This window comes from Papio anubis, chromosome 3 (assembly GCF_008728515.1).
Source record: "Papio anubis isolate 15944 chromosome 3, Panubis1.0, whole genome shotgun sequence".
In the NCBI taxonomy this organism is placed as follows: Eukaryota; Metazoa; Chordata; class Mammalia; order Primates; family Cercopithecidae; genus Papio; species Papio anubis.
The window spans coordinates 178,519,789-178,540,427 of NC_044978.1; the positions used below are offsets into that span (position 1 = coordinate 178,519,789).

Here is a 20,639-nt window from a genome sequence, read left to right on the forward strand (position 1 = left end):
GAAGATGAAAGGCCCTACCGTGAAGCCCCATAGAAGTGGATCCTCTCTGATTTGTTGAAGGTTTTGATTTGTTTAACATCACAAACCCTTCTGGCTGATGTGAGCCAAATGAACACAAATGATCCTCATCAAGGCCCTCTTTCCCAGGAACTAAGCATAACTTACAGCCTCTCTCCTTCCCATGCTCATTGAAACCACCTTTAGAGGCTGCTGGAACCACTCATTTGATTTCTCTTTACGTACAAGTTGACTAATTGTTTCACATGAAGAACTAAAGCAGCAAGACCTGTCAGCAGATCTGAAGCCCTTATCGTGCACCTAGCACACTAAACGCTTTGGCAGGGTCACCTAGGATGTTCAGGAGTCCTGTGAAGGGGCCTACATTGTACAGCAGAGCACTGAGGTTCAGAGGCATCAGACACCCAGCTCCATCAGCTGGAAAAGCCAAGGCATCTCCACTCCAGAGGGTGAGAGCCAGTAGGCCCGGTGACCACTTCAGCTTAGCAGACTGGGACTGCACACCTTCTAAGGCAGCATCCCACAGACCTGCCTTGCAGGCCATCCTGTTAGGTTTCCACCTTGGAGACTGGGGACCTGAGAGCAGCAAAGACCTGCTGTGGGCACACAGCCTCAAACCCAGAGCTCCTAACTCCTGAGTCACTGCATCACCCCTGACCCCATCACCTGCCTCGGTTCCCTTGGGAGGCAGGGTTAGAGGGTCCCAAGGCAGGGACTTGCTCAAATATCACCTGCCTTCTTCTCACATTGCCCAGGAGGGAGCAACCATACCTCTTCTGGTGATTCTCGACCAACTACAGTGTTTACAAATGGGCCACCTACACCTCTATGTCTCAGAGGGTAGAGCTGAGGGACGGAGAAGAGGTGGTGACCACCTCTGGATGGGGGCTTGGCAGAGGCCTGCTGGCAACAGCTGAGGCTGGGCCCAGGAGGAATTTTCTAACTCAAGACTCGGCCCAGAGCTGGGGCGGATGCAGAACAGTGCCGGGGACGCAGGGGGCCTGGGTTCCCTCCTGACCCTCTGGTGGAGGCCCTCAGCCCATGCTTCAGCCTCAGGGAGCTTTAAATGGATAATGCCACCCGCAAAGCCTTGCTGCCCGATTCAAAGAAATAGGCCTGCAATACAGGACAGGCCACTGGCAGGTGAGTGGAAGTGTCAAATCCCTCTGCCTACCCAAGGCTGCCCTCTGGCAGGTGCCCTGCGACTGTCCAGGAGCCTGAATTTTGCATAAATGAGCAGGCTCAGTCTCCAGTAGTCAAACCTCAGGAGTCACCCTGGAAGATTCCACCACGCCCAGAATCCCGCCTCCAGGCCCCGGGCTGCTCCTGCATACATGGGCTCCAGTGGTCCGCATCCCTCAGGAACAGTCAGGCTCCACCTTGATGCCAGACAGGAACTGGCGCGGAGGGCCAGCTCCTGACCGCTGCGCCCTCAGCTCCCCACCCCGAGACAAAGCGTAAAGACGGGGGTTCCTTTGTTTCCGGCCACACCCAGGGACGCAGCCCTGCTGTTCTGCCTCCACTACCATCCCCACCCTCTCGCGGCCCAGCGTCGGCAGCATTAACCCTTCCCGGGCCGCAGCCGCCAGCGTCACCCCATTAGGTTATTTTTAGCTGTGGGGAGAGGTGGACCCAGCTTCCATCATGGCGCTGTCCCTAGGTCCCGACTTCCACTCCATCAGTAGGGGCGGGGAGCGGGGAGCGCTGGTTGATCTTTTCCCTCCTCTGGCGGGGGAGGTACCCGGTTGTGAGGTGCACGGGCCGGACGGTGCGGGGCCGAGCGAGGGAGGCTCAGTTCGCCCTCCCACCCCCGCGCGAGGCCTGCGGGGAGGGGGTTCGGACCCCGCCCCTCCCTCTTTTGTTCGGCTCGGCATCCTCCCTGTCCACGCCATCCTCTGGCACATCCCGTGGGGGGAGGGGGCGGCAAGCCTGCTGGGAGAGGGACTCCCAGCTCCAGCCCCGCCCCGCCACACGGGGCTCCCCCACCCCCATTGTCCCCAGAGGCTGGGGGAGGGGGCTGAAATGCCGAGACCGGCCCCGCCCCACCCGCGGCGATGCAGGAGGCCTCGGGGGCCGCCCCTGCAGGCGCCCCACGGATCTGGACCCTGCCGGGTGCCCACCCCCAGCCCACGAAGGCCAGAGTGGGGCAGCGGGGGCGGAGGCCGCTTACCGTGATGTGCGGGATGCTCTTCTTGCCCTGGTACGACATGGCCCCCTCTGGCGCCCTCGGCCCGGCCGCTGACCTGCGGGGCTGTCTGACTCGGTCCGGCGCTCTCGGCCTCGCTCCCCGCGGGCGCGCTGACAAAGGCCCGGGAGGGATGGAGAGACGGACGGAGGCTTGGCGCCCGTGGATGCCCACGCGCGGCTGCCCAGGCTGCTCGGCCCGCCCGCCGCCGCTCCGGCTGCCAGCACCGCCCGGCTCGGCGAGGAGGGCGGGAGAAGGAGGAGGGAGAGGCGAGGGCGGGAGGAGGGGGCTGCAGACAGCTCCTCCCGGCGGCGCGGAGCGGAGCCCGATTCGCCCCTCTCGGCTCGAACCAGGAAGCGCTTCCCTTCCGATCTCCCACTCCGCCCCCGCCCCCCACCCGCCCAGCCCCGCCGACCCCCGCCCGGCGCACACGCCCTTGGCGGGCCCTGGCCTCGCTCTCGCGATCTAGAGAGTCTGGTTTTCAGGGCTCGTTTAAAAGAAAACGACGGCGCGGTCAGGGCCCGCTGGCGGCGCCACAGGTGTGCGGCCGCGCATCTGTAGGCCTCCCCGGAACATCTGCGGGGGTGTGGGGGGAGGGAGTGTGGGACTCGGGCCAAGGACCGGCCCAAGCTGCTGGGAACGTTCTTGGCCCTCCAGGATCGCGCCCAACGACCGCTCCCCTCTTGCCTCTCCTTCCATAGCCTCCGTTTGTCCTTTCCGAGTGCCTCTCCCTGAATGCACCAAGCAATTTTTCCATCTCGGACCCCAAGCCTTTATTCACGCTGTACCCTCTCCCTGCATAGTCTTCCCCAGACAAAAGGCTGCCCACTCCCCTAGACCCATCTCCACTGCCTTCCCCACCGCGAAGCCTCTCCCTGACACCCTCTCCAACTTAGCATTGAACCAGCCTTCCCTGGGGGCCTCTAAGGTGGAATCTCCGTAACTGGCAGAGAGAACAGCAGGGACAGAAGAGTCCGGCCTTAATTAATGCTGACCTGTTCTACTCCGACAGCAGCTCCCTCACCACACAGCAGCCTGGCATTGGGGTTGTAGCAGGACGAGCTGCAGACATAACTCCTCAGACACCTGATTAAAGAAGGAAGTGGTTTATTCGTCAAGGAGCGTTGGCAGATTCGCGTCTTAAGAGCCGAGCTCCCGGCCGAATAAAAAACCACTTCCTTCTTTAATCCGGTGTCTGAGGAGTTTTGTCTGCGGCTGGTCCTGCTACAGGGCCACCAGGTCACCCCGCAGAATTGCCTCCAAGACAGCAGGTGTTTGGAGGGCTGGGCCACTGGCACCAAGGTCTCCACAGCCCTGGGGACAATCTGGGAGTCAGGAGGATTAGGGTGCTCCTGCCTCCCAGCAGTGTGGACACCAGCCCCGGGGTCCATGATCCAGATGTTGCTCCAGAGGGAGGTGGGCAGGAAGCCAGGTCACAGCTTGACAAGGTTCATAACAGCAGAGGGGAAAAGATGAAAGATGGAGGAAAAGGGGGAGTCCCAGCCAGCCCCCACCTCACTGAACAGGTGCCCCAAGTCCCCAGGCAGAATAAAACACCAACCTTATCCACCACTTCGCTGTTCATTTTCTGCATGCGAAATCCAACCCCACAGGTCCTATGAAATAACTCATCTTTTCTGCTTCCAAGTTGTCATCCAGAGTGAGGGTGGCCAAGTCTATGATACAGCTCCGCCAGCACCCTGGTTGGGGGTTGGGGCCCTGACCTCCACCATCCCAGAGGCCATTCCCCTAATCCAGGGCAGGAGGCCAGAGACACCTGGGCCTTAAAATAGAGGTGAGGTTTTAGCTTCACAGATAAGCCAGCTCAGTATCCCCAGGAACACTAGGCATAATTTTCCCATTTTACAGATAGGAAATTGAGGCTTACAGAGGTAAAATGATGTACCCCAGGTGCAAAACATATTAGCTGCAGCAAAGCAGCATGGAGAGGCCAGGTTTCCCCACACTGTTTACAAGTCATTTCCCTCCACGCATTCATGCATCCCTGGCTCTCAGCGAGGCCTAAAATCTTTGTCAATGACCGGAAATTGCAGGTGGGGACACTGTCCCTGCCCAAATCCTACATTCCCTTCCTTGGAGTTGTTAAGTCCTAGGTTCCACGTACCAGGGCGTTCCCTGGGGTCAGTCTGGAGATTTGAGCGGAAAGCCCCCAGAGCAAGGGACAAGACCACGTGCGTATCAGGGGGAGGAGCATCCGCCTGCCACTGGCCAAACAGATCGCTGCTCCCAAGCAGATTTCGCCGGTACAAAGCGCCGCAGACGCTCAGCCTCCAGCAGCGGCAATCGTTGCGCCTGCGCCGCAGAAACCCCTCCTGCAGCCCAGGGAGAAGCCATGTGGGCGGGGGGGAAGGGCCGGGGCACCCGTTGCAAATCCCTGGAGCGGTGAGGCCCGCCCCGGAACCTGAGCCCGCTGTAACCCAAGCCTCAAGGCTACTCTGCCAGCAGAAAGTAAAACCCTCCCTCCGTGGAGATCGGGAGCCCCTGAGTTCCACAGTCGCGAAGCTCGAGTGCTGTCGGAGCCCTGGGCGCGCCAGAGCGGCTGCCTTTTGTCCGGTCCCTGAGAAGCCATGGAGAAAGGCAGAGGGGGCCACATGGAGAAGAGGAAGGAATAGGGGAGAGGAACCGGAGAGGTGAAGCGAACAGCGTCTCCAAGCGTCAGGGCGCAGCTGTGGGGCTGGCCCAGCCTGCGCCCTCGGGGTGATGCTAGCGTTGGTGACATTGACCGCAGCTCCAGAGGAACTCTCCTTGGGACAGCTACGGGCAGTGCACAACGCGCCCTCGCCTCTCTGGTACCCCACCACGCTTTGAAGAAGGCCAGGAGAAGACGGCCACCCCCATCTGACAGATGGAGAAGCTGAGGCTCAACAGAGCAAAGCGCCTTGGCTGGAAACCCGGGTTCCCTGGTGCTGGTCTGGCTTCTCCGCCCGCCCCGCGACCGAGAAGCCTCCCCATTGGCCTCGGGGGTTTGGATCCCAAGAGAGGTCGGAACACCAGGGAAGGTAGTGGATGGGGGAGATAAAGAAGGGATGGGGGAAGAGGAGGCTGGACTCTCGCACCATCTCCCTTTCTGACCACCCCCACCACCATACACACACACACACACACACACACCCTTGCTGTTGGACCTCTCCCTCGCGAGGCGCCGACTTCAGGACCACGGAGAGCTCTGGAGCTGCAAAAAGCCCGCCCGGGAAGGGATGGGGCCCGAAGAGGCCCACACCGTATCTACCAGCCCCCTGCTCCTATTCCTCCAGGAAGCCCTCCCAGGTATCTGCCCCGATCAAGTTCTGCTTCCCTCCAGGCTCACTCTGGGTCACTCACAGCATTTAAGAGGGGAAGGTTTAATTAAAATGATAATGATTGTAATAAAAGTCAACAATAAACATTTATTGAATGCTCACTACCTACGGGCATTAACTGATTTAATTATCACAATGAATCCGTCGCTCACCCTAACCTGGGAACTTCTGGAGGGTGGGGCCAGGTTGCTGAGCTAGGGACCTAGCGCCTACCCTGGGCCCGGCATCTAGCAGTGCTCCGGCTTCCAGGTCTGGACCAATTCGAAAACTCCCTAGCCCTCGGGTGCTTCAACTTCCGTTTTTCCGGCACCTGACCCTGGATCTTGTAGGTCCAACCAAAGGCTATGCCGTGCATCGACCCTTCTTCCCCCAGTTCCCTGGTGACCCCCAGCTCAAGAAAGAATACCCACAGGGCCCAAGCCCTAGCGTTCCCTCTCCCTGATCCTCCCGGCCCCATGCTCAGGTCTAGGAGGCTAGAGATCCCGGTTCAAATCCCAGCTCTACCTCCACCTTGCTCTGTGAAGCAGGCACATTGGTGTGTGCTGTGGAGCTCAGGAGTGCCCCTTGAATATATTGACGCTTGAGGACAGGGGTTTACGGCTCCAACTGCCCGACGACCTAAATCCTTAGTCAAATCCTTCCCCCCAGCAAGCATGAGGGGAGCACTCGGGAAAAAGCTCCTTCCAGCTTGAAGCTGTGTGGCCGCAGGCGACTCGCGGAACCTCTCCTGGGGCTGGCACACAGTAGGTGCTCTATAATTACTACCGAGTGAGTGGACGGATGAATGGACCAACGCGGAACGGAGCTCCAGTTCTTTTCACAAAATAGAATGAGGGGTCTGGGTTAGATTCATCTCAGAGGTTCCTTCGCGTTTTAAGCGTCCATGCGGTGGCTTTAGCCAACTTACTTCCCCTCTCAGAACCTCGCTCTCCCTTTCTGCAGAAAAGGAGCCCGGACTGGACCCGGGCGATCCCTTCCGAGTCTCACGGACCACGCCGGCCAGCCCTGACCCAGTCGCCCCAGCTCTAGGAACCTCTTGCATGATGAAGTGGGGGAGGGGCCGCGCCGTGGCTCTCCCCAGCCTGGCGGCAGCTGCCCCAACACCCGAAGCGCAGGCATGGCCCTCGGGCGCCCCATGCCTTGGGTCCTCCCGGGCCCCGCCCCCCTCGTCCGGCCCGCGCGCGCCCCGAGGGTACCTGGCCATTGTCCCGGCCGAGGGGCAGGTGGCGGGGCGCGGGGCAGCGGATGCGCAGCGCCGGCGGCCGCTCGTCGCGCTCTCCGGGAGAGCTGACCGCGGAGCCCGAGGGCTCGCTCACGTCGCTGTTGGTGTCCTCGCTGCCGCCCGGCCCTGGCAGGCCGACCGCGTCGGGCCGGCCAGCGCTGCGCGGCGTGCGGGCCGAGCCGCGGCGGCCCACGCTGTAGGCGTCGAAGTCGATGGTCTTGTTCTCGTAGGCGCCCTCCACCGCGGCGAACATGCCGCCGTACTTCTGGCGCGGGGTCTGCGCCGCGCTACCCGGTCTCGCCAGGTACACGGGCAGGTCGTCCTCCGTGTTCCACGCACGCCGCCGGTCCGCCATACCCGTCCAAGGCCGGCCACCCGCCGCGCTCCCACCCGCCCGCCCGCGGCCCTGGCCACCGCCGTGCCCCGCGCTCCGCGCCTCGGTGCGGGCCCGCGGCGGCCCCGGCGCGACTGCGGCCCGGGGAGGGGAGAGGCGGGGCGGGGCGCGCGCCGGGGCGGGACTGGGGCGGGGCCTCCGGGCGGCTGCGGGCTAGCGGCGCGGCCAGCTACAAAGGACCGGGAGGCGGGGACCGCGGCTGGGGCGGGGAGGGATGGTGACGCGCCCGAACCGCAGCGCGGAGGGCGGGCCGAGGCACCGCAGTGCCCTCGCCGCACCCCCATTCTCCGCCCCCAGGCGGAGCGCAGGGCGCGAGGAGAGCGTGGGGCAGGAGCCGTGTGGGTACACTCGCGCGCCCATACGCTCTGGAGGCACACGCGAGTTCATACCTGCACACCAATTACGCCAAACACATGAGAGATGCACAGACATGCTGGCACACACACGAGAGTCAATTACACATGCTCTCCCGAGATACACAGGGGCTCGATAATGCACACCATACTCAATGTTGCACACGCATACATATATATGCTTGTGCACATTCCAAGTTCATTACACGCAACAGAAATCCTCATTGTCTCACAACCCCACTCACACATAGCATCACACCAAGATTAATTGCACAACTGGAGAGGCACATGCGTTGGACACACCGTTCATTCCCTCAGTATTATTTTGCTGAGCGCCCACTAGTGCCTAGCACTGTTGTAGGAGCTGGAAACAGAGCCATGGACAAAATAGACCAAGTGCCTGCCCTCCAGGAGCTGACCTGCTGAGGAGGGGAATTGGAGACAAAAGCACCTATATGGTGGGCCAAGGGGTGGTAAGGTCCAGGAAGGGTGGTGCAGCAGCCAAGAGGGACATGCTAGGGGCACATTCCAACAGACACATAAAAGAAATACATTCTTGCGTGAGAACCAGTGACACACACATACAGGTGCATGACAACGACACCACACAACACACCAATATCAAAGGCAAGCTCAAGGCAATTCCACACTTGTGCATCGTAAACTGGCAACAGGACACCCACACACAAGTCCACACCAGGAATAAAGGAAGTCAAAAGCTTAAATGAAAACTCTCCAGAGAAAGACACACAGAGACAGAGATGACCACACACACAGCTGGCAGTCAACCAGATGGACAGATATTCCCTCATTCGAGGGGCACAGTCGACCTTTGTTGCTCCGGGAGCTTGCAGTCTGGGTGTTCTGGGGTTCCTCTGTCGTGGAGGTCGCTCTGCTGGGGCTCTCCTCTAAGGCCAGGCACCACCTGCCTCCTATAGACACCTTCCCGTATTTCTTCACGATTATCAGGCAGAGGATCCTGCAAGTCCCTGGGGACCCTGCAGTCCCAGCTGCACTTCCTGGAGAGGCAGAATTGCCAGCTGCCGACCCCCTCCTTGGGCCAGTCTAGACAAGCAAAGTCAGGACTGGGTGGGGACTGCAGAGGGGAGCATCAGTGCTTCTTGCAATGCCCCCCCACCCACAGCCTTGCGTGCTGGGAGCTGTCCCTTCAACCCCCGGCCCTGCCAGCTGCAAGCCAGAGCTCCCGCAGTGTGGCCAAGCTCCAAGAATACCAGACAGACAGATGGATTCATGTTCTTGTTTTATGACTCTTCGGCCCCATGGACTGAGGATCCTGGGGCCATCAGATCCATGGCCTCAGCTGACACCTCCCTGAATCTACTGTCTTTCAACCCTGCAACAAGGGGTCTGTGCAGAAGGTAGGTATTGTTACCTGCCCACTCTTGGAAGAGGAAACAGGAGGGGAGATGTGAAATGGCTCCCTCAGGGCCTCAACCTCAAGGAGATTCAGCCAGGCCTAGAGTGTGGGCTCATCCACTTGGTGGGAATTTAGCAAGTTCTTTTTCTGTGCTTGAGGGAGAAGCTAGTGTGGGGACACAGATGAGTATTTCTAAGTCTCTGCCTTCAACAAGTGTATACTCTAATGGGGGAGAGTGCTGAATGCGAGAATAGACAGTTCCACACACAGCCTCCATCTGCCTTCCACCCACCACAGCCGCATCCTGGCTCCTCTTTCCTTGTGTCCCTGGGTCCACTGTGCAGATTTGCCACAGGCACTCCTGTTGAGGCCTGTCGGCCTCCAGGCTATCACGCAAGTGTTTTCGATTTTTTCAATGAAAATTTTTCTCTGTCTGGTGAAATACTATTCCAAGCCCATTCCAGGCAAGAACAATTCATGTTGAAGACCACATAGAAACTTCTTCTAAAACCCCACAAATGTTCAGGGTGATATAACCCAGAGAAATATCAGAAAACTCAAGAATCTGAGTTAGGTGGAACTTTGGAGGCCAGGCCTCCTACTGCATGCTTGAATCTGTTCTCAACATCTTGAGGACACAGTTTCTCAGGCTTTGCTGGTGGTGATGGAAATCATACTGTTTTAAAGAAAACACTTTCCATTGTGAGAAAGGGCTGGGCAGTTGCCAAGATTAGAGGGAGTGACACAAGCAAGGAGCTGAGAAAGGGCTGACTTTATGCAGAAGCAGGAAAGGATCTTCACAGCTTCTGCTTATAGAAAGCTTACTACGTGCCCGGACCATTGTAAGCACTTAACAGATAGTAACTCTTTTATGCCTCGCAGCAACCTTGAAAGTACCATTTTAGCCTCATTTTACAGATGAGAAAACTGAGGTTCAGAGACATAAATAACCTGTCCAGGGTCATAACTGGCAAGTAAGACTTCAAGGTTTAAACAGAGTAGTCTGGTGCCAGAGTCCACATCGAAACAACTACCCTTTCCTCTCCTCAAGAGCCTGACTGAGGTGATCCCACTGGGAGATAAGAGATAAAGGGACCTGGTTTAGGCAGAAGAGTCTAGGTGGTTGAGTTAGAATCCCGTTTTCTATGCAGTCTTGGGCAACGAATCATTCGACATTCATCTAACACACCTTTGTGGCGCCCACTGCGTGTCACTGACTTTATATCCCTTCCTCTCACTCTGTTCTCCCCCTGCAGAGGAGGCGATCGGACCCTCCTGAAGCTGCCTACTGTGCATAAGGGTTCTTGCACACACAGGTCATTTCTGCGCATCATGCTCCGCCTTACACACTGCTGGATTCCTCAGACAGCCCCACGTGGCGAACCAGGCCACCTCCATCTTCAGGCTGGAGTGCTGAGGATGACAAACCTTAAGCCCATTGCTCAAGTTAACCACCGGGAAGTGACTAAGCTGGGATTTCAACTCAGGTTTGTCTGAGTTTTTTCCACACCATCTCATCTCAAGGTCAGTAACCCAAGTGCAACAGAGAAAGGGAGGTAGGAAACAAAACCCAGGGTATAAGGTTGGAAATGCACCCTCCAGCTTGCAGGGAGACAGAGAGGAGCAATATCTGCCAGGGACCAACAAAGGCAATATCTGAGAAAATTGCCCCCATCCTGACGACAGCTGTGACCTCCCCCATCCCCCAACCCATCCCTCAACTGCTCCCAGTCCTCCTGAGAAAGAGTTCTTATAAGTGAATTACACCACTACATTTGGCGAAGGACAAACCTTGAGCTCATCCTGTCAGACATAAAACCTTCTTCCTGGGTGATGGCAGAGAACTGAAAGGGACATGTCAGATGGGAGAGGACAAGAGGCCAGTTCAGGTCCAATGTGGATTTTGTTTTGGCAAACAAACAAACAAAAAATTAATTCATTGCAAAAAAGAATGTTTTCAAACAATGAAGGAAAGGGGATTGTAGTTTATCATTAGGTATATAGTAATGGATTATTGTCTTCATCTCAGATATAAGAAGAGATGTTCAGAGAAGTTAAACAAACTGTTTGGTTACATGGCTAGCAAGTGACAGAGATGCAGTTTAAATACAGGCTCATTTGATTTTTAAATGTCTGCTTTTTTCTGTGGCCTCCAAATCAGTACATATGGGAACTGTCGTGGGCAAAATAATGATGCTCAAAGATGCCCACACCTGAATCCCTAGAATTACTGCCCATGTTACTCCACATGGCACATGGGACTCGGTGGCTGTGCTTAAGAATCTTAAGATGTGGAGATGATCCTGGATCACCTGGTGGAGCCAGTGTCATCACAAGAGTCCTTTTAAGTGAGAGAGAGGCAGGAGAGTCAGAGTCTGAGAACAGGAGATCAGAGAACAGAAGCAGAGGTCAGAATGAGAGAGATCTGAAGAAGATGGAAGGGACTACAAGCCAAAGAATGTGGGCACCTCTAGGAGCCAGAAAAGGCAAGGAAACAGTTTCTCCCTGGAGCCTCCAGAAGGAAGGCAGCCCTGCCAACGGTTGTAGCCCAGGGACTCTGACTTTCAGAACTATAAGATAATGAATGTGAGTTGTTCTAAGGCAATGAGTTCATGGTCATCTGTCAAAGCAGCAATCAGAAATTACTACAGATATATAATGGATTATAAAGGAAATCATTTAATTATTTGTGCAAAGTGGATTTGAGTATCAAGAAAAGCATTTATTCCCCACCAAAAATCAAGGGACTCCTAGCTCCATTGCCTTTTTATGTTACGTCAGGGTCGACAACACTTTGTAACAAACCATCAATAAATAAAACATTCAAAAGGGAAAAAAAACCCTTTAATTGTGAAAAAGCATACATTTTAATGTACAAAATTACACAAATTATACATTTAACTAACATAGAAAAATACATCTCAGTAACAAGAGAAAATGCCGGCCTATTTTACACAAATGGAGCGATCATTACAAATCCTGAAAACCCAAAGGGAGGATTGAGCCCGACCCACAACTGGTCGGGAATCCAGTGAACATCTCCACGGACTGATGATCTCACTGCAGGCAGGCATCGGAGGACAGCTGCCCCAGGATCCGAGGCAGGTCCTGCTGAAGAGCTTCCAGAGGGGAGGCATCGGGTCGTGTTGCTGGACCATTCCCAAGTGAACCAAGGCAGTTCACTCTGGGGAGGGGCAGGACTTGGCCTGCCAAAATTCTCAGCCTTGAGTTTATTAATGAGGACACATAGGAGACCTTCTAGATTCATGCAACCGCAAGGTGTAGAGTTATTGTGCATTTGGGATTCAGCAGGAAAGTACACAATTTCTAAACTGATGTCTGTGCTTCACAGCTTTCATGTGACTTCTGTCCAGGATTTAACCTGGAAGAACTAAGGAGACCACCAAGATGAACTTGCCAGCCTTGCTTATCACTCTGCCAATGACACCCACGCCTCTTCCCTGCCTTCCCTGCAAAAGCTGGTTGTGCAAACCTGAACTGCGAAGAGATCATCTTATTCCCCCAACTCAGGTTGGTAGGATAGGCCCCAGCCTCCCACCAAAATGTGTTTGTGCAGAGCCCATTTTCAAAGGAGTCAGGGAAGGCTCCCAGCATCCACTGACATGCTGAATGCTTTAAGAAACGTGCTATTTCTTTAATCCTCACACCTTACCCACTATTTCCATGGAGGACTTTGAGGCTAAGAGAGGTAGGTACCCTGTCCAAGCTTGCACAGTTAGTCAGTGGCAGAGCTGTCGTGTGTCTGGCCCCATAACTCACTCTCCTACTTCTGTTAGGTGCAGACCTTGTCCTTGTCCACTAAAGAATTAATGGTTATAACATCACTGCATAGACATTTATTTCCCCCATCACTTTCAATGTCCTATTTACAAATATTATATTACTGACTCAAAGTTGATATCAAGTTTTCCGCCATTTTTAACAATCCCATTCATTTGTCTCTCTCTTCTCTCGTTCTGTCATCACATAAAGGGATCATCAGCCCATGCTTGGACACAGCCTGCTGGTGTTTTCAGAGACAAAAAAAAAATGTGTTGGAAAAAACTCATTTTTGAGCTATCAATTCTTCTATTAGTCTTTCCATGACTTAAGACATTACATTTACACTAAGGATGCAGAAGTCAGGCTTGTATAGGAGCTGTGCTTTCTGAAGCCAGAGTAGGATTTAGGGAAGTTCACACTGGAAAGAGAAAACCCAATCCTTCAATCCCAAGTCTACTGAGTTCTTGAAAGCGGTTTTAGGTCCAAGGTACAAATTATCTGTTTTTAGAAATTCCCATAATACAGAGAAGAGGACTGAATACATTAACAAACCCCACGGATTTTTTCCTTCTACACCACCTTAAGGCACCAGATAATTTATTTCAAAGTCAAGTAGGAACACAGTTGGCCATTGGTGCACATGTTGAAGATAAATCTACTTTTGTTTGCTTACCCAACTGGTAGATATATCTATCATAGAATATCTCTTTCTGGATATTCTGGAGTTTAGGATGCAAACAACTGCACCCAAGAGATTCATTTAGTGTGTCTATTGTACCACCCAATTATATTATCTGAACCTTCATGGAATTGTGCAGTGACCAGTCACCAAGAGCTCAGCTCCAGTCTCTGCCACAGTGGAGCTCAATGCAGTAACACATCACGCATTTCATTTCCATAAGAAACATCAGCTGTTTAAAAGGCCCTCTGAGGGTAGAGTTACAAAGCCAACTCATGGTCAAAAATACTCCAAAGATAAGAAGTTTCCTCCTGTTGACTCTGAGGGCACATTTCTTTCCTAGCCATGAGTATAAATAAATATGAGTCTAACACAGAAGAAACCACAGTAGTATTTTAGAACTTAATTAGCACAGGGAATGGGAGAATGGAGAGAGACTATGTGACTGTATTCCCATGGTTCTCCCCCAGCTGCCCATTAGAATCACTGGGGAGTTTTTCAAATAGATCTCTGCCCAGGGCCCCACTCAATACAACTTGATTTAAGTGGCCTGGAGAGAGGCCTGGGCATCAGATTTTTTAAAAGTTCTGCAGATGAGTCCAACATGCAACCAGGGTGAAGAATCACCACTACAGAATGCAGTCTTTACATCCTTCAAATGACCTGGAGGGGGTAAGTGGCAGGGCTGCAGCCCCTCTTACCCTGCCTGGACTCCCAGCCCAGAGCCCTTCCCAACGTATGGCACTGTCTCAACAGAGAAAAAAAGATTGTGTCTAAAACATGTCAGAAATGTCTAGCACCCTATTCTCAGAAGTTGGCTGAGTTCTCAGAAGGTTTCACATTTCAAACCTAGAATTTCACCCTGGAATCAAAGGGGAGCTGTGAATCTCTTTAAAAAAGCTCACCAGCCTGAAGGTGAAAAGCCCCTCTCAAGTTTACAAAAGTTTACTCAATAAATTGCTGAGTAAAACAAATAGAAAGGACCTCATCTGTAAAAGGACTTGGGTTCCCTGTTCTCTGCAATGATGGGTAACTAAGCTCATATAATCATCTCATTCCAAAGCAATTCAAAAACCTTTGATCAGTTTTGATGCTTGATTTCACACGGAGAAACTAGGTAAGGAAGGCTATGGAAGGGTGGATTGAAAGCTCAGTCATGTAAGTCTATCCAAAAAGTAGGTGAGTTTCCAAGATATCCTAGGATTCAGGGCTTCCCCAGGGTGAAATGCAGGCATGAATTCCACACAAAATGAAAGAATTCCTTAAACTAATATCTATTGCTAGATGATGCCATATAGATTGGAACCCAGTAGAAAATTAGTTGCATCAGACCAAGACCTAAAATTCTGAATCAGAAGAGCCTGCCCCATGGCACGGTTGGAGAATACTGCATAATGACATCTGAACCCAGGTTCACTCCCATCTGCAGTCAAGTGGTTTTGTCACTGGACCGCAGATGTCAGGTAACCTCTCTGGGAATCAGTTTCCTTGCCTGTAAAATGGGGAGGAGAAGGATGCTTACACTAGATGAAATCTGAGGCTGTCTCCAGCTCCAACAATGGATGTTTCTGGATCTGTCACCTTAGTCACTGCCCCACTGGCTTGCCTGGGAAGGGTAATGGCAGGGCCACTCTGAGCACACAGCCCACATTGGTCTGCAGAGCAATCAAACCACACTACCTCAGCGTGTCCCCGCTGCCGCCACACCTCCAACATACCTATTTTAAGAACAGTGCCTAGCAGTTCACGGGGAAACGTTGCCATGCCAACTTGCTGGCTGTTGCTAATCATAATCTATGAATGTGCGGTACCACCATCTGACAAGTATTTCTTCTCTTCCCTAGCCTGTGGACTTTCTTCCGAATTGTCATATGACAGATCACCTTGTTCACAATGGCACACAGTAGGTGTATAATAAATGTGCATTAAATTAATGACATGAGTAGAGTATATGCATAAGACGTAAGTCTGCAAAATGCCTTCCCAACCAGTTTTTCCATTACTGTGCACAGTAGGTGCCGAGATGGGTCTCTTATTACCTCCATTTGCCCAGCAAGTAAACTGAGGAGGGCAGGCCACTTTCCCTAGTCTCAGAACTAATAAGTTGCAGAACCAGATTGCAGCCTAACTATGCTGGTCTCAAACCCTAACCTCTTTCTCCTACATCAGGTGGTCTCTGTCATCTCTCTAGACCAAAGTCAAATAACACCAATTCTGTATATACATGTAGATCTTACAAAGAGCTTTCCATCCATATTCCCATTTCATTCAAAGCCTAAAGGTAAACTAAGAGGCAAGGCTCTCTGGGGCCCACACCTGGCCCACAGGGTGTCCTGTGTGCAGTGGAATGGAGTGTTCACCCCAGGAGTGCTTCACTGGCCTTGCCCAGGGACCCTGGAAAGGACTGAGGGGGTAACAGAAGCAGCACAGGCGGGCAGAATCACCATGCTGTCTAAAGGTCTGGGGCCCAAGACAGGTATGTTCTCTGGTACTGGCAGAGAAGTGGGTGGGGTCCAGATATGCAGAAATCACACAGACAGCAACAGATGAGCCTTCCAGGTAAAGCCAGGGCCCTTAGAAAGGCAGCTCAGAAGAGGCACTTAATGAGTACTCATGGAGCGACTGACCAGACTTACGCAGAAGTCCACCCACCAGGGCAGCAATTTGGTCTACTCTGTTCTCTCCTAGAACCCTAGGGCCTACTGTGGTGCCTGGCGCTTAGTGGTGCTCAATCAATGCTTGTTCCTTGAATGAGTGAATGAAACCTGATGACTGACAAGCCTCAGTGGGATGCTGGAAACCACACTTTTCCTTGTTCCTTTTTTTGAAGATATTTGGAAAACATGCCATCTTTTTAACCTAGAAAACAGATTTCTGCTGGGGAAAGCAAGGAAAGGAATTAGACTTTATTAAATGTCTACTATGTGCAAAGCACCTTCCATTTCTCATTTCTCCCTGTGCTGTCAAGGACAGTGATATTTTCCCCACTAAACAATGGAAGAGTTTGCAGTTCAGAGAGATGGGCTCACCTGCCCAGTGCCCTCAGTGGCTAACGCATCAAGCCTAGGTTTTGAAATCAGGCCAATAGACTCTGAAGCTGGTCATTCCTATGATGTTACACCTCTTGCCGGGTTGTGTTCTGTAGGAAGAGGATTTGGAACCCTTGGACGTGACCTTACTTGTTAAAAAGTAGCATTTATGAAGCATCTGCTGGGTGCCAAGCCCTTGCCAGATGCCTTTCCTTCCCTGCCTCAGTTAATCCTTGGAATAGCCCAGTGGGGAAAGGTATGGCCCCTTTTCCTGTCTTGCAGATGAGAAAACAGAACCCCAGATGCTAGGTTGCCTGACATGGCCTGTGCTTTTAGTAACACCCCTTCCCATCCCAACTGCATTTGATGGCCAATGCACATCATCTCCTTCTGTCTTCACAATACTTCATGAGGCTGCAAGAGAAGGTGCCATTTCTCCCATTTTCCTCCAAAGAGGAAACTTAGGTTCAGAAAGTTTAAGGGCTTTGTCCCAGGGACCTGGGACAAGCAGGTGGCAGAGTTGGAAGTAGAATCAAGGCTTTGCAATGCCCAGTTGCAGGCCCTTCCTGCGTTTCGGCAGTTGTATCACTTCCTGGCCAGTGAGACCTCAGGCCGCAGCCACCCGTCCTCCCTGGGCCTCTGCATTTTCACCCATAACGGGAGGGTGCTGGGCAGACGAGGTGTCACCAAGCCACAGCCTGTGGAAACCAGACAGGCTTTGCAGTGAGTGGAGGGGAAAGGAGCGGGGGCCCTGCAGTCCACTGGGTGGGGTGCCTGTCAGCAGGGGAGGGAGCGAGCTGGCTTCATTCACCTTTGACTGTGGCCAGGAAGATCGAGGCCCAGTGCTGTCAGATCCACTGATTTTCCACGAGAAGCCAGAAATCCAGATTCGTATATGAAATCTCTTGGTTTTTCAATGTCACTTGCTAACTCCAATGTTAAAAAATGCAACATAGGTTTTTGTACACCTGTGTTCATAGGAGCAATATTCACAATAGCCAAAAAGGTGGAAGCCACCCAAAGGTCCCTCAATACGTGACTGATAAACAAAATGTGGTCCATCCACACATCGGAACATTATTCAGCCTTAAAAAGGAAGGAAACTCTGACACATGCTGCCACATGAACCTCGAAAACATTGTGCTAAGTGAACTCAGTCATGAAAGGACAAAGACCGTATGATTCCACTCACACGAGGTCCTAGAGTGGTCAAATTCATAGAGACAGAAAGTAGAAGGGTGGGTGCCAGCAGTTGTGGGACAGGGAAATGGGGAGTGAGTCTTTCATGAATATGGTGTTTCTAATTTTGCAAGATGAGAAGGTTCTGGAGATGGATGATGGTGATGGTTGCGCCACAGTGTGAATACACTCCGTGCCACTGAACTGGATACTTAAAAATGATTAAGAAGATACATTTTAGAGTTTTAGAGAAACGTACCTTCTGAACCATTTTTAAGTATCCAGCTCAGTGGCACGGAGTACATTTACAATTAGAAAAAAATAAAATATAAGCCAAACATGACACATTTGTGGGCCAAATCTGGCGCAAGGGCTGCCAGTACCCGCTGTGGACTGGAAACTCTCTAAGGTCTGTAATGTGATGTGGGGCCTGCCTGTTGCTCACCCAGCACTGACCACGGCCCCAGGTTCTGCGGAGACCTGGGACACCCATGGCCAACTCCATCCACCAGGCCTGACTTCCGGGCACCGCCCACTGTCTCACAGCAGCCAGGGCAGGAAAACATGCGGCTCACTGACGTTTCCCCACTCAACAGCTGGATTTTCACTGTATCTTCCTGGGCGATGCTGAGATTTCACAGGTCCCTGTCAGGCCCCTGGCTGCCAGTGTAAGCAGGTCTCACAGCCCTGCAGTTTACAGGGAAATGGTGTCAGAGGAAGCAGACTCCCTGGGTCCAAGCACAGCAACTGGGCCGCGATGCTTTGTAACTGCAGAGCGAAAGGAGTTGAAGTGAGGCTGCTTGCCTTGGCACTCTGGGGTGCTGTGGTCAGTTGGGCGCAACTCATGGACACAAGCTGAGAGAAGAAGAGCTCTTCGCTTACTCTGGAAGCAAGAAGGCTGGGTGTGGAAGCTTCTGGTCTGGCCAGAGCCTGCCCCTCAGCAGGAACTTAGCAACAGGAATACTGTGCCACACCCAGTTTACAGATAAGGAGCTGGGGTGGATAGAGGCCAAGGGACAGCCTTAAAGTCGCCAGCAATTTGGAGGCAGAGTCGGTCTCTGGGTTTCCGGACAGAGTCCTTTCTGCCTAGACTAGGGGGCTTGGCTCCTTGGTTGCTTGTCTACTAGTCTTCTTTGCAAATCTGATTAAATCCATGCTCCTTCTCCCTAGGAAAGAGTTCACATGCATACAACTTTTTGTGCAGGTTGGGAACTCCATCCTAGCCCAAGCTTCTTCAGGAGCTCTATAATATCAAGATAACTACTACAATGATTTTTTAAAACTGTCATCCTATCATCCCCTCATCACCCATTTTGGATGGAAGCTATGCAGAATGGTAAATCAATGAGTGCTTGATTGATTGATTTAGAGTGTGCTCCAGGACAACCGTCAGTGAAGTACCTAAGATGAAGGAACTCCTTTTTACCAACACAACAAGGACCCTGACACGTGGGAAGAATCTTACAGTGTTCAGGCACTTTTCCAGCCATTAGCTCATTTGGCTATCAGGGCAAAACTGTCAAGTAGGCATATGACCCTCAAACGGATGAAGAAGAGGATGTTGGAAGAAGGTAAGTTATCTGTGCACAGCGACCCAGCGTAGGAGCAGCAGAGCCGACAGGTCCTTGGGACTCCAGACAGGGCTTCCTGCCACTCACCCATGGCAATAAATATGGGCTTCTTACAGTCAACAGCCATCTCTTGGGTCCTCAGGTTGGTATCATACAGAGTAGAAATATTCCCTGTTAGTGACCTGAGACAGGAAGATGGTTGCTTGGCTTATAATTTGGCTCACTGGAAAGGATCATAAATCATAGGCCACCTCTGCCGTGTCGGTCAGTTGAGAAGGATGTAAGTATTTTCCAGCTTGCTGTGTTTGCCCCTGTGCTGTCTTCCTTCCTGCAATGACAAAATCAGGGAAACCGGTTCTTAAAGGGAACATAGCAACCAGTGCGGCTTCCACATGAAGCCATCCACACACACACGCCTTTACATCACCGGGAGACCCACTTTAAACTCCGTATGTGGTGGACTTATATCATGGAGTATCTATCATGCAATTATCAGCTGCTCTCCGGAAAAGAATCTTAGCTTGGAATTATTAGATAATGCTCTCTTTATTTGGGGGGGTTCACACCCTTGAAATGATATGGAAATTTTATGTAACTAAGCATTCATGAACATTGTGTAGAGAGGGTTTCTAGCTTTCAGGAGCCTCTCAAAGGGGCCAATGGCGAAGAGAAGGTTGAGAACAACTGAAGGAGAAAGAGACAAACTGGGGTGCTCTGACATGTCTTCATTTGGGCACCTGCTGTGTAGTAGTCTCTGTGCTAAGCAGGGGGATGCCCTGCTTGCCCTCCTCAGGTTACAAAGGGTGACATAGGAATCACAAAACAAGTGCAGGTAGCAGGTGCTGCTGTAGAGGAGGAGGGGTAACACTGGAGGTGGGGCCAGCAGAAGTCAGTGTCAGGTGTCAGGGGAGGAGCCTGCAGCCTGTGCAAAAGCCCTGGAGAGAGAGGAAGGGAGCAGGAGAAGCCAGTGTGACGAAAACAGAGAAGCAAAGAGTGATGTGGCAGGAGATGAACCTGTGACAGTTGGCAGCATGGCAGATGCTGGCATGGAGAGAAGTGGGGGGCGGGGACTCCAGACATGGTAAGGGCTCAAAAATGATTTTGCAAGGATGACAGGAAGGAAGAAAATGAAGGAGGGTGAAAGAAAGACTGTCTGGAGAAGGTGACATTTGAGCAGTCTTGGAGACAAACAGGAGTTTTCTGGGCAGAGGAAACAGCTTGGGCAGAAGCCAAGAAGTATGGGAGAATACAGGCTGGGAGGGGCTCAGCACAGCATGAGTAGTGGAGAGTGGGTCTAAAGAGCTCAGTTTGCCAAGAAGAGCCTTCATGGATGCGCCAGATTAATAAACATATCTGAGCAATGTGACAGTGTGCAGAGAGGGACCCTAGGAAAAATAAAACCCTGTCTGTGCACAGCATCCCTTTGCAGTTCCACAGTTGCCCCATGACTGATTTCACCAAGCCAGGCTTTGCTGCAATGCTAAGGGTCTCAGAGCTGGGCAGAGATGGCTCACACAGCTCGTGGTCT

General features: G+C 52.6%; 2 protein-coding genes across 8 annotated transcripts in view; both read right to left on the minus strand.

Moving 5' to 3' along the window:
- CRMP1 (collapsin response mediator protein 1) overlaps positions 1-7,211 on the minus strand; it is a 70,980-nt gene extending 63,769 nt beyond the window's left edge. The window contains exon 1 of one of the 3 annotated variants that reach the window (XM_031664731.1): positions 6,720-7,211. In XM_031664731.1, the coding sequence (XP_031520591.1) occupies positions 6,720-7,100 (381 nt within the window). In that variant the 5' untranslated portion in view covers positions 7,101-7,211. Of the gene's footprint in view, positions 1-2,188; positions 2,573-3,198; positions 3,610-6,719 lie in introns of those variants that run through there. The other 2 variants (XM_031664730.1, XM_031664732.1) reach the window with 2 other exon arrangements.
- Positions 7,212-11,696: 4,485 nt separating this feature from the next.
- The window catches only part of LOC101022794 (janus kinase and microtubule-interacting protein 1), a 303,218-nt gene continuing 294,275 nt past the window's right edge, over positions 11,697-20,639 (minus strand). For all 5 annotated transcript variants that reach the window (XM_021938221.2, XM_021938223.2, XM_031664733.1 and 2 more), the window contains one exon: positions 11,697-19,439. The gene's annotated coding sequence lies outside the window, so the exon portion shown is untranslated. The remainder of the gene's footprint in view (positions 19,440-20,639) is intronic.